General features: G+C 41.3%; 2 protein-coding genes across 5 annotated transcripts; one reads left to right on the top strand and one right to left on the bottom strand.

Annotated features, from left to right (window-relative positions):
- Nucleotides 1–1724: 1724 nt before the first annotated feature.
- Nucleotides 1725–6788, top strand: hnrnpaba (heterogeneous nuclear ribonucleoprotein A/Ba). Of its 2 annotated transcripts, none has more exons than XM_062045916.1 (9): nucleotides 1725–1841; nucleotides 2971–3173; nucleotides 4743–4911; nucleotides 5050–5208; nucleotides 5291–5422; nucleotides 5496–5595; nucleotides 5680–5862; nucleotides 5966–6048; nucleotides 6443–6788. In XM_062045916.1, exons 2-8 carry the CDS (start codon nucleotides 2986–2988, stop codon nucleotides 6031–6033), a joined length of 999 nt encoding a protein of 332 aa, XP_061901900.1. In that variant the 5' UTR covers nucleotides 1725–1841; nucleotides 2971–2985; the 3' UTR covers nucleotides 6034–6048; nucleotides 6443–6788. The 2 variants fall into 2 exon arrangements, with proteins under 2 accessions (XP_061901900.1, XP_061901899.1); XM_062045915.1 differs by lacking the exon at nucleotides 1725–1841 and adding an exon at nucleotides 2428–2583.
- A 334-nt stretch (nucleotides 6789–7122) lies between these two features.
- On the bottom strand, nucleotides 7123–11014 carry phykpl (5-phosphohydroxy-L-lysine phospho-lyase). Of its 3 annotated transcripts, none has more exons than XR_009825990.1 (13): nucleotides 10872–11014; nucleotides 10660–10784; nucleotides 10393–10552; nucleotides 10071–10145; nucleotides 9904–9991; nucleotides 9733–9846; nucleotides 9590–9672; nucleotides 9304–9529; nucleotides 8621–8775; nucleotides 8099–8188; nucleotides 7908–8006; nucleotides 7792–7845; nucleotides 7123–7595 (listed from the first exon to the last, which is right to left on the bottom strand). XR_009825990.1 is itself a non-coding variant. In XM_062045912.1 (13 exons), the coding sequence occupies exons 1-12, from the start codon at nucleotides 10928–10930 to the stop codon at nucleotides 7826–7828; spliced, it is 1329 nt and encodes a 442-aa protein (XP_061901896.1). In that variant the 5' UTR covers nucleotides 10931–11014; the 3' UTR covers nucleotides 7126–7595; nucleotides 7792–7825. The 3 variants fall into 3 exon arrangements, 2 of the variants coding, with proteins under 2 accessions (XP_061901896.1, XP_061901897.1); XM_062045912.1 differs by having other exon boundaries at nucleotides 7126–7595; nucleotides 7908–8041; XM_062045913.1 differs by having other exon boundaries at nucleotides 7130–7595; nucleotides 7908–8041; nucleotides 10666–10784.
- Between the last annotated feature and the right edge of the window lie 286 nt (nucleotides 11015–11300).

The following is an 11300-nucleotide window of genomic DNA, read 5'->3' as shown; positions in this document are numbered from 1 at the left end:
CCAGGATTACTTTGATTTGGATGACAAAGACGCAGACGTGCTACTGTGAGTATGCAGCTTTGGCTTTTTTTTGCGTATGTACGTAACTTTTTTAAAATATATAAGCTTTATGAACCTTGGGTTAGGTGAACGGTCTTTTGGGCTGAGTGATTGTGTGTGTTGATCATGTGTTTGAATTGTATTGGCGTGTTCTATGGAGCTAGGAGCTAGCAGAGGAGCTAGCATAACACGTACCGTACCTACGTGCGCGTCACGTACGTAACTTTTTAAAAATATATAAGCTTTATGAACCTTGGATTAGGTGAACGGTCTTTTGGGCTGAGTGATTGTGTGTGTTGATCATGTGTTTGAATTGTATTGGCGTGTTCTATGGAGCTAGGAGCTAGCAGAGGAGCTAGCATAACACATACCGTACCTACGTGCGCGTCACGTACGTAACTTTTTAAAAATATATAAGCTTTATGAACCTTGGATTAGGTGAACGGTCTTTTGGGCTGAGTGATTGTGTGTGTTGATCATGTGTTTGAATTGTATTGGCGTGTTCTATGGAGCTAGGAGCTAGCAGAGGAGCTAGCATAACACATACCGTACCTACGTGCGCGTCACGTACGTAACTTTTTAAAAATATATAAGCTTTATGAACCTTGGGTTAGGTGAACGGTCTTTTGGGCTGAGTGATTGTGTGTGTTGATCAGGTGTTTGAATTGTATTGGCGTGTTCTATGGAGCTAGGAGCTAGCAGAGGAGCTAGGAGCTAGCATAACAAACACGCAGGTGTTATTATGCAGGATTAATTTGTGGCATATTAAATATAAGCCTGGTTGTGTTGTGGCTAATAGAGTATATATATGTCTTGTGTTTATTTACTGTTGTAGTCATTCCCAGCTGAATATCAGGTCACCCCCGGCTCTTACAGCATCTTCCCTATCTGAATAGCTTCAACTCCCCACTAGTCCTTCACTTGCACTTTACTCATCCACAAATCTTTCATCCTCGCTCAAATTAATGGGGAAATTGTCGCTTTCTCGGTCCGAATCTCTCTCACTTCATGCGGCCATCATTGTAAACAATAGGGAACTTTGCGTATATGTTCAACTGACTACGTCACGCTACTTCCGGTAGGGGCAAGCCTTTTTTTTATCAGATACCAAAAGTTGCAATCTTTATCGTCGTTGTTCTATACTAAATCCTTTCAGCAAAAATATGGCAATATCGCGAAATGATCAAGTATGACACATAGAATAGATCTGCTATCCCCGTTTAAATAAAAAAAATTCATTTCAGTAGGCCTTTAAACTGTCCACCGTGGGTGCCCGAGCTTTCAGCCGCTCTGCCCCACATCTTTGGAACTCATTACCACCAGACCTTCGTAACTTAGACTCAATATCCCTCTTCAAATCAAGACTCAAAACACACCTATTCCTGACTGCTTATTCATTGTAATCATCTTTTCTTCTCTATCTTTGTTGTTAATATTGTTGTTTTTATCCAATTTGATTTTGTACGGTGTCCTTGAGTGCCCAGAAAGGCGCCTTATAATTATTATATAATAATGTATTAGTATTATTATTATTATAAGCCATTGTTTTCGATTATTTAAAAAAAACACCTCAGGAATGTACATGTTAAAAACAACATATTCAAGGATTTCAATCGTGCAACTTGCTGGTATTCAAATTTTGAGTGGACGCCTAATATGAAAGTTTACATAGTGAATATTAAAGTCTTTAAATGTTGTGCTGACGTCACAGCCATGAAAGAGGTCTTACATAAAGGCACAATTCTTAGTGTTTCTATTCACACACATCGCATATTCTCTGTCCGTGGCCACTTTTAATGAAGGTACGTTGCTTATCTACTGCTGAGAATTATTCATTTTGTGTTAAAACCGCTTTAGTTTTTCACGATGCCGGTGTAGTAGAATATTTAGCCACTGTATTACACGGCTTAAAAACAACGTAATTGTTGAACTTCAAAGCAGTACATCCTGGAATAGTTTATGGCGTCCCTACAAATATGGCTTATTGGACGATAGGCTAAATGTTGCCGTTAAATTAGATTAATGTAAAAATGTACGCACACACCATCCTTCACTTCCGGTTGTAGAGAGAAGCAGCCATTTTGTATGCCCCACATCTTCATCTATCTGTACGAGATGGGCGGGTTTATGACATCACGTGGTACAGTAGCTGGTCTAAAATCAGTCAGAAAAGCTTTTCCCATCCACTTTTATCATGTACAACACCACCCGCATCAATATGAACATTCAGTCGTGTGCGAAAGGGGTTTAGGTTGAGTAAAATGTTAAAAGGAGTGTATACATTGCAACTGCGTGTCTTCTCGGTTTGATCCACACCCGCGCCTGTGATTGGTCAATCGTGTGAATGGCACCACAGTTCCTCCAATCAAATGGCGTCATCACAATACGCCATTCCCCCTCCCGCCCCCACCGGTGTTAGAAAACCAGCCAACGACCGTCGCCTTGTGGGAGAATCCATTTTAAAGAGAGCACTCCAGTTGCGTGATTAGCAAATAGGTCTGCGTACTTTACTTTAAACAGCCTTTTCCCCCCCTCAATTGGCAAGTAAGTACATTATTTATGCCTTTGCGTTGCTGTCGTTGCATTTTTTTTGGTAAATTTACAGCGACTATGTGAAATCGTTGATGCGGCCTATGCTGCGTTGCGTAACTGCGAATAATTCGTATGGCCCTGGTTAGTTTTATTTATGTGAAATACATGGCTGTTTTTTAATGTGTGACAAAAGTAGAATGTATTCTAACGTGTTGAGCGTTTAAGCGATAAATATAAAGCAATGTGTATATTTTAAATTTTTTAAACCGTTCAATAGAAGGCCGAACCGTGCCGGTCAAAATGGTGGCAACGCATGCGTTAGCAAAATGGCTACGTTCACTTACGTAACCCCGCTCGATGCACCCCGGCGTTATTGTACCGTCTTGTGTCTTGTGCTAGGTGTATTAACACAAAATGGCCGACGTCGAGCAACAGTACATGGAGACATCAGAAAACGGCCACGAAGTCGACGACGACTTTAGTGGAGGCGACCAGGCCGGAGGAAACGACGACTGCGGCGGCGCAGGGGCCGACGACAACTCGCAGAACGGCGGCACAGAAGGCGGTCAAATCAACGCGAGCAAGGGCGAGGAGGATGCAGGGTGAGTAAAAAAAAAAAGAGAAGACATTTTGTGCTTATTTTTGGGCTGTGAAGCGGCCGCTTTGGTGAGCCACAAGGTTTCTTTGTTCCAGCCGGCCTTTGTTGGCGCCATGTGCAGAGCGGGTGGGGGATGGGCGCTCCGGGAACAAGCTAATCTGTCACGAACCAGTCTAGCATGCTTGCTTCTGAGTGATTAGATCTGCACTTCTGAGTAAATTATGAAGTAAAATAAAGCTAACGAGCGAAAGTAGATTCCTGATCTGGAACATTCTAGGTCAGTGGTTCTTAACCTTGTTGGAGGTACCGAACCCCACCAGTTTCATATGCGTATTCACCTAACCCTTTAGTGAAAAATAAAATGTTGTTTTTTTTCAAATTCCAGACGAAGTTATGTTTTTGGTAACACTTTAGTATGGGGAACATATTCTAAGTAACAGACTTAATTTAGAGTTTTTTGGACAATAGGGGAACATATTCTAAGTAACAAAGACTTAATTTAGAGTTATTTGGTTAGGGTTAGGGCCAGGGTTAGAGATTTAGGGTTATAATAAGGCCATGCCTCTTAAAGCATTAATAAGTACTTAATAATGAGCCAATGTGGTACTTATTTGCATGTTAGTAAGCAACTAATTCATGGCGAATATGTTCCCCATACTAAAGTGTTACCATGTTTTATTACTGGTGCACAAAATGAACCGTGCATCACCTTGTTCAAAGAACAAAACCAACACAGTGCATGAACTCACAACAAATTACACACCTGCAAACCAGTCGGCTGTTTTGCATGAAGAGGTGCATGTTAAATGTCAATTAAGGAATGACAGGGTGCGTCATATGAAATTTTACCTACTAAAGCAGTGGTTCTTAACCTTGTTGGAGGTACTGAACCCCACCAGTTTCATATGCGCATTCACCGAACCCTTCTTTAGTGAAAAAATGAAATGTTTTTTTGTTTTTTTTTAATTCAAGACAGTTATGTTTTTGGTAACACTTTAGTATGGGGAACATATTCTAAGTAACCAAAACTTAATTTAGAGTTTTTTGTACACTAGGGGAACATATTCTAAGTAAAGAAGACTTATTAGTTATTGGGTTAGGGCCAGGGTTAGTAGTTTAAGGTTATAAGGCCATGCCGCTTAAAGCATTAATAAGTACTTAATGACTAGTTAAGAGCCAATATGTTACTAATTTGCATGTTAATAAGCAACTAATTAATGGTGAATATGTTCCCCATACTAAAGTGTTACCATGTTTTATTACTGGTGCACAAAATGAACCGTGCATGAACATCACCTTGTTCAAACAACAAAACCAACACAGTGCATGAACTCACAACAAATTACACACCTGCAAATCAGTGTGACTTCTGCTGTTGCCGTATCCGTAATACGCCCGATAGGGAGGAGTTTTAATTTACACGATGAGTTGGGTGTGTCTTGACCTCCGCCGAACCCAGGTTAAGAACCACTGTTCAAGGTGTACACCCCCATTTTCCCAGTCCCATCCCCCAACCCATACACGCAGGGATGGAAAAAGCCTCAATTGACCGTAATGTTTTGTTTCTATTCAGGAAAATGTTTGTTGGTGGCCTTAGCTGGGACACAACCAAGAAGGATCTCAAAGATTACTTCTCCAAGTTTGGCGAGGTGTCAGACTGCACCATTAAAATCGACCAGACAACAGGCCGGTCACGAGGCTTTGGCTTTATTCTTTTTAAGGAGCCTGCTAGCGTAGATAAGGTGAGCAGAGAACCTTGTTTTAATTTTTAAAAATAATACAAATATTTACTCACTTTGCATGCATTGGTGACTAAATCATGCATGTGTGAATTTCTTTCACAAACAAAAGTGATAATTGTTTATATTGTTTACTTATAGGTTCTGGAACAGAAGGAGCACAGGCTGGACGGGCGACAGATTGACCCCAAGAAAGCTATGGCCATGAAGAAGGACCCAGTCAAGAAGATCTTTGTGGGGGGCCTTAACCCAGACACTGCAAAGGATGTCATTGAGGACTACTTTAAAACATTTGGAGAGGTATGACCAGAGTCCTTTTACAGCAGAGATTGAATCCATCATGTAGTTGTCGACTGAACTCTTCAATCTTGTCCTTGTTTAGATTGAAACAATTGAGCTTCCTCAAGACCCAAAGACTGAGAAAAGAAGAGGTTTTGTATTCATCACATACCAGGAAGAGGGTCATGTGAAGAAAGTCATGGAGAAAAAATACCACACTGTCGGTGGAAGCAAGGTGAGCCCGTGTGTTCTAATGTTGGACTGTTCTGTGGGTCTATGATGTGCTAATGTGGTTTGTTCTGTTGCAGTGTGAAATTAAGATAGCCCAACCCAAAGAGGTCTACCAGCAGCAGCAGTATGGTGCTCGTGGATTCAGCGGTGGTCGCGGAGGCAGGGGAGGCCGTCCAGGTAAGAATCCTTTCAAATAAGTGCTTTGCCAGGTTTTGGTGATGTGAAAGAGTACCAAAGCTCTATTTTGTTTGTTTTTTGTAGGTCAGGGCCAGAACTGGAATCAAGGTTACAACAACTACTGGAACCAGGGAGGAGGAGGAGGCGGAGGCGGATACAACCAGGGCTATGGCTATGGACAGCAAAGCTATGGCGGCTACGGTGGTGGCTATGGCGGCTATGACTACTCTGCTGGTTATTACGGCTATGGGGGTGGCTACGATTACAGTAAGCGATAAGTGCCCCCGGGGGAAAGACTGAATTGGAGAAGCTTATTTTCTTGGTCCTCCTTGTTGTACAGAACTCAGTCCCTTTTTCTCTTGTCCTCCAGACCAGGGCAATACAAGCTATGGGAAAACTCCAAGACGTGGCCACCCGAGTAGCTACAAGCCATACTGATCACACGTAGTGCAGGTATGCATTTTTGCATCATCCATGGTAGTATGAGATTATAGCTCGTACCATTGGTGCCTTTTTGACCCTCCCCTCTCCCAAAAAAATCCTCATCTACTCTTAATTCCATTCCAACATTGTGGTGGGGGCTAGGGTAGCTTGTTTTGATGGGGGTCTGGATCCATTCCACCTATCATCACCCTAAGATGCATCCCTACAAACACTACTTGATCGATACGGGTTGAGCTGGTGGTGGTTAAGAATAGGACGTTTCACCTAGGTGTAATTGCTTTCGGTTCAAAGTCTTGTCTATTCACCGATCTGTTTAACTCATTCATGCAACTGTTTTTGTCTTTGTAACTGCTTAAATTTGGTTTATTCTCAGTAACGTTAAGCAACGTGTTTCTCTCTTAAGGTCTAACGTAAATAAGAAAAAGAGATCCATGGTCAGACCACAGCGACCTTGGGCTCTGGCTTTTCCTTTGGAGTTGGCAGAAAATTTGGACTCATGCTCCATTTGTACAGATCAAGTGAGGAACTGGGGAAGCAAATGTCACTTTTCCACTTTTATTTTATATTGTTTTGTGTCCATTTACATTTCCAGTGATGGAAGTGTTATTTTTACTGTACTTTTTGGTACCTTTTGAATCTAATGTATTGTATGGTTGTATTTTTACATGTCTACTGGATTTACAAACAAAACAGCAAGAGCTTTTAAAGCTCACAAATAAAACAAATTAGGCTTTTTTTTTTCCAGTGTACTAGATCTTTAGTTATGTTCCCCCTGTGCTGGGTGTTGGATACAAGTTGCATGGGTGAGACAAAACAAAGGATTGAAACTAAAGGGTTCATTGTAAACGTGTAATGAATGTTTGCAGATGGCTTGGTAAAAAGACAACCAGCATCTTTTTTTTTTTTTTTTTTTTTTTTTTTTCATTTTGTTTTTTGGCTTTTAAGGAGTTTCTTCCCCGTTCGTGTTTGCAATTTTTAAGTGGCTTTACTAGTGTAACTCAACTGAACGCAAGCCTGTTAAATGTAAGAGGGTATTTCCCTCTCTCACTGGATACTCATTCCTCTAGTGTCTTGGGCAAATTGGTAGAAATAAACTTTTGATTTATATTACAAATGGATCTTACTGTTATTATTTGTAAAGATAATGTTAACTGTATTGATTGTACTGTTAAATGGCTTGCTCAATATAGCTGGAGTAATGTGAACATCGCGACGGATGCCCCTTTTGGAAGCTGCGGGAGAGGGCTTCACCACCTGCAGTGTTAAATGTCATCCCCCTAGATGTGAAACTGCAATACTTGAACATAAGTAGTGTGAGTGTGGTCGGGTAAGTGCTTATATTTAATAATGTGCATTGAAAAGATTTGTCTGAGCAGTACTGATACAAGAAATTTATTTTTTTAATGTTGCTAATTATTTATATATAAAAAAAAACAATTTACTTGCATATTTGTTACACAATCTGCAAAGGTAACAGTAGTGTAGAAATGTCTTAGGGCAGTTCCTTCAAATGGACTCTGCATACTGTGACAGTATTGCAAAATGGCAGCTGATTCCTATGGAAACCAATTAAACAATGTTTACATCACAGGATTAAAACCCTTTCAGTATATGCCTTGAGGTTCCTAAATGCAGTGAGGTCAGGAAATGGCAGCACATCTGCTAATAAGTCGTCTCTACCTCTGAACTATGAATGTGACCATCTGACAATGTCTGAACACATTAAAACATTTTCTACAGGATTCAACGCACCTTTCATTAGATGTCTTCCTTTTCTAGTTTCACATCAGTGGCTGGCTTCCATGTCTGGGAAGTAACATTTAAGTGTGAAAAAGGTTGCGAAAGTTGAACGTGACAATTTTGTCAACCTGTGAGAATGCGGTCGATACATTGCACCACCAGCTCAGCGTCCTCCATACTGAAGCACATGGGAGGTTTAAACTTCACCACGCTGTCCCAGGGGCCGTCTGTACTCACACAGATGCGATCCTCCAATTTAAGCCTAAACTACAAACAGTTAAATCAACAATATTTAAAAGGCACATTTTCTGTATGTTACCTTTTAACCACTTGTGCTGCAGCTTTAGTGGCAGGTGTCAGGAGTTGTCTGTCTTCAACCAGCTCAACTCCAACAAAAAGTCCCTCTCCTCTGTTCAGATGGATCAGGGTGTTACATATATTAAAATAGGCATTTTGAATTATAGTCAAAATTGTCTATGCTACTTTTACCTCAGAATCTCAAGATCAGTGCTTCAAACTTCAATCACAATGCTTGGCTCTCCAATGACTAACAATAGCATGCAGTAGTATAGTAAAACTAAGTATTCATTAAGAACAATGAGGTATTTTTTAAAAGCATATTCATCATTACTATCATTACAGTTTGAACATGAACACTTTGAATATGTGAAAGTAACACTAATCAAGTAATTCTTTGATGTACCACTAGATGGAGCCTATGTACTGGTAGTGGTACACGTACTACAGTTTGAGAACCACTGCTCTAAATTCATTACATACGACTGCATACTTTCTAATCTGTAGATGCATCTTTATTAATACTCCTTTGCAGTGCCATTACCTTACGTCTCCAATAATTTGATGTCTGGTTTTAAGCGTTGACAGCAAATCCTTAAGATGTGTGCCAACCCTTGTGGCATTTCCTCTCAAGTCTTCTTTTTCTATGACGTCAAGGACGGCTAGACCGATGGCACATGACACCGGATTACCGCCAAACTGCAACAACAAAAAAAGCATGCACAAACAAATGCATTCAGCTTCTTATTGTTCTGACTTGATAATATGACTGATAATGTAATGATCAGAGCCTATTCACATTTTCTGTATCAAACATGAATACAGGGTTCTGTCATTCTAGTCATGTTTGTATTTTTATATACAAGCACTGCACTATTGAAAGATACATAAGATGAACAATTTTTGATTCCAGGGAGCAAACATGGAACTGAAACTAACATAGCCCCGTATCAAACATGAATACAGGGTTCTGTCATTCTAGTCATGTTTGTATTTTTATATACAAGCACTGCACTATTGAAAGATACATAAGATGAACAATTTTTGATTCCAGGGAGCAAACATGGAACTGAAACTAACATAGCCCCTGGTTTAAAGTGTTGGTCTTTAAGTGCTTCATAAGCTAAGAACATCCATCCATTTTCATTGACACAATTAGGGGCCAACACACTGTATTGAAACACTCCAAACATTCCCACTTGCAATGCCACACTAAAGCCGACATACCGTATTGAAATACTCCACACCGTTGTCAGTGAAAGCTCCAGCTATCTCCGCCGTAGTCACCACACACGCTACAGGATGCCCGTTGCCCATGGGTTTGCCCATGGTCACTATGTCCGGGCAGAAATCTGCACCTTGCAGCTGAAAAGCCCAAAAGTGACTCCCCGTGCGTCCGAAGCCTGTCTGCACCTCGTCTGCCACGAACACTCCACCTGCTGTGCGCACGTACCTGTGTGGAGCATGAGCAGTAAGTGTCTCGATCACACTGCTAATAACCATGTAGACCTACTCTGCAACTTTGGCTGAGTAGCCTTGGGGCAAAACGAGTTGTCCTCCCACGCTCGGCATGGATTCAGCAAAGAAGGCCGAAATCTATAGGAGGGGACGTTGTTAGATGAGCATTGATACGTTGTGACTTGTTGACTACATCACCTTTCGACCTTTGAGGTGCACCTCCTCTATCAAGTCTTTGACTGTATCGGCATACGCTTGTCCTGGATCGGGCTTGTCTTTGTACACACCTCTGTAGGTGTCCGGTAAAGGGGCCTGGTGGGGTCAATACCATTAATAAGAGATTTTATGGAACTGCGGTATTTCACTCACCACATGGACCCATTCTTTTTGTCCGGTCAGTTTCCGGAACTTGTACGGACTGATGTCGATGAGGGATTTGAGATGACCGTGGTAGGCACTGAAAAGAGACAGGTTGACGTTTAAAAACGTGTGATCTGAGGAGATGAACGTGATTTATTAAAAAGGGGAAGCATCACTGGTCGAGAACGATGACGTCCTCGTGTTGGGTGTACTGCTGGGCCAAGCGCAGAGCCAGGTCATTGGCCTCGGACCTGTGAGAACACAGGTTGTTTATCAGTGATGTTCTGACTAGAAATATTTGTTTCTCGGGCTCAAGATTCTGAAAACGGGCAGCATTACATCATCATTGGCCTCGGAGCTGTGAGAACACAGGTTATCAGTGATTTTTTTGTTTCTAAGGCTCAGATTCTGAAAATGGCAACATGACCTACGACTTGCAGCAATCACAATGGTTTCATTTATTACTGCAATGGCCCACGTTGCTGACGCAAAACCTACCCGGAGTTGACAAAGTAGAAGACAGAGAGTCTGTCGGGCAAGGTGGCAGCCAGGCGGTCTGCATACAGGACTAAGTTGTCGTGCAGGAATCTGGTGTTGGTGTTCAGAAGGTCCATTTGTTCTGATGCAGCCTTTGTAACACTGGGGTGGCAGTGGCCCACTACAGTTAAAAAAAAAGCAAGTGGGGTTTAATAAAAAGATGCCACTAGATGGCAGGAGTGTGACAATGTTTTTTTTTTTTAAACTGAAAAATGTTGATCGCAGTACATTTACCGTGATGGACATTGCTGATACAGTCCAAATAGCGCTGGCCGTTCTCGTCAAAAAGATATTGTCCCCTCGCCCTCACGATCTTAACCGGATCGTCTGAATAAAAAAGTTTGCACGATTGCCTGCAATCAAATACAATGTCAAGACAGTTATCACGTGACACGAAAAAAAGTGTCAGTTACATACTTTAATAAAAAAAAAGCAGTTACCCGATTAACCTTCTCCTCATTGCCAGGGTGTTGTCTTTGCTGAGGAGGATTGACGCCATGTCTCGTAACGGGTGGGTTTATTTTAAAAATACTCGGTCCGGTCTTGGAACGCTCTGCGCATGTGTACAAACCACGTCAGCTATTAGTGTTTTTGTCTTCACAGGTGAGCGAAATGGATCAACATTACACGCCAGTTTCCTTTAGTGTATACGCTAAGTTACGTTATGCTTTTTTTTTTTTTTTTTTTTTTTTAACATTTTGATCGTAATAATTTGTTTAAAGGTGTTTGGATTCTTACACTTCCGCCTTCGACGTCGACTCGTAATGGAGTGGTCCAACTGGGGTGGATACGTGCGGGCGAATAAAAAAAACATGTTTCTCAAAGCTAAAAAAAACATCAAAAAGTAGTCGCGAGTCACGTATAAAACT

The sequence above is a fragment of the Entelurus aequoreus genome, linkage group LG04 (assembly GCF_033978785.1).
Source record: "Entelurus aequoreus isolate RoL-2023_Sb linkage group LG04, RoL_Eaeq_v1.1, whole genome shotgun sequence".
NCBI lineage: Eukaryota > Metazoa > Chordata > Actinopteri > Syngnathiformes > Syngnathidae > Entelurus > Entelurus aequoreus.
This window is presented reverse-complemented; position numbering and strand designations above follow the sequence as displayed.

What these genes read in the sequence shown, in the direction of transcription:
- hnrnpaba (XM_062045916.1), top strand. Translation starts at nt 2,986, where the DNA reads ATGGCCGACGTCGAGCAACAGTACATGGAGACATCAGAAAACGGCCAC. An exon ending in ACTTTAAAACATTTGGAGAG is followed by an intron (nt 5,209 to 5,290) that starts GTATGACCAGAG and finishes GTCCTTGTTTAG; the next exon opens with ATTGAAACAATTGAGCTTCC. An exon ending in ACACTGTCGGTGGAAGCAAG is followed by an intron (nt 5,423 to 5,495) that starts GTGAGCCCGTGT and finishes GTTCTGTTGCAG; the next exon opens with TGTGAAATTAAGATAGCCCA.
- phykpl (XM_062045912.1), bottom strand. Translation starts at nt 10,930, where the DNA reads ATGGCGTCAATCCTCCTCAGCAAAGACAACACCCTGGCAATGAGGAGA. An exon ending in GTGTGGAGTATTTCAATACG is followed by an intron (nt 8,776 to 9,303) that starts GTATGTCGGCTT and finishes TTGTTGTTGCAG; the next exon opens with TTTGGCGGTAATCCGGTGTC. An exon ending in GCAGCACAAGTGGTTAAAAG is followed by an intron (nt 8,042 to 8,098) that starts GTAACATACAGA and finishes TTTGTAGTTTAG; the next exon opens with GCTTAAATTGGAGGATCGCA.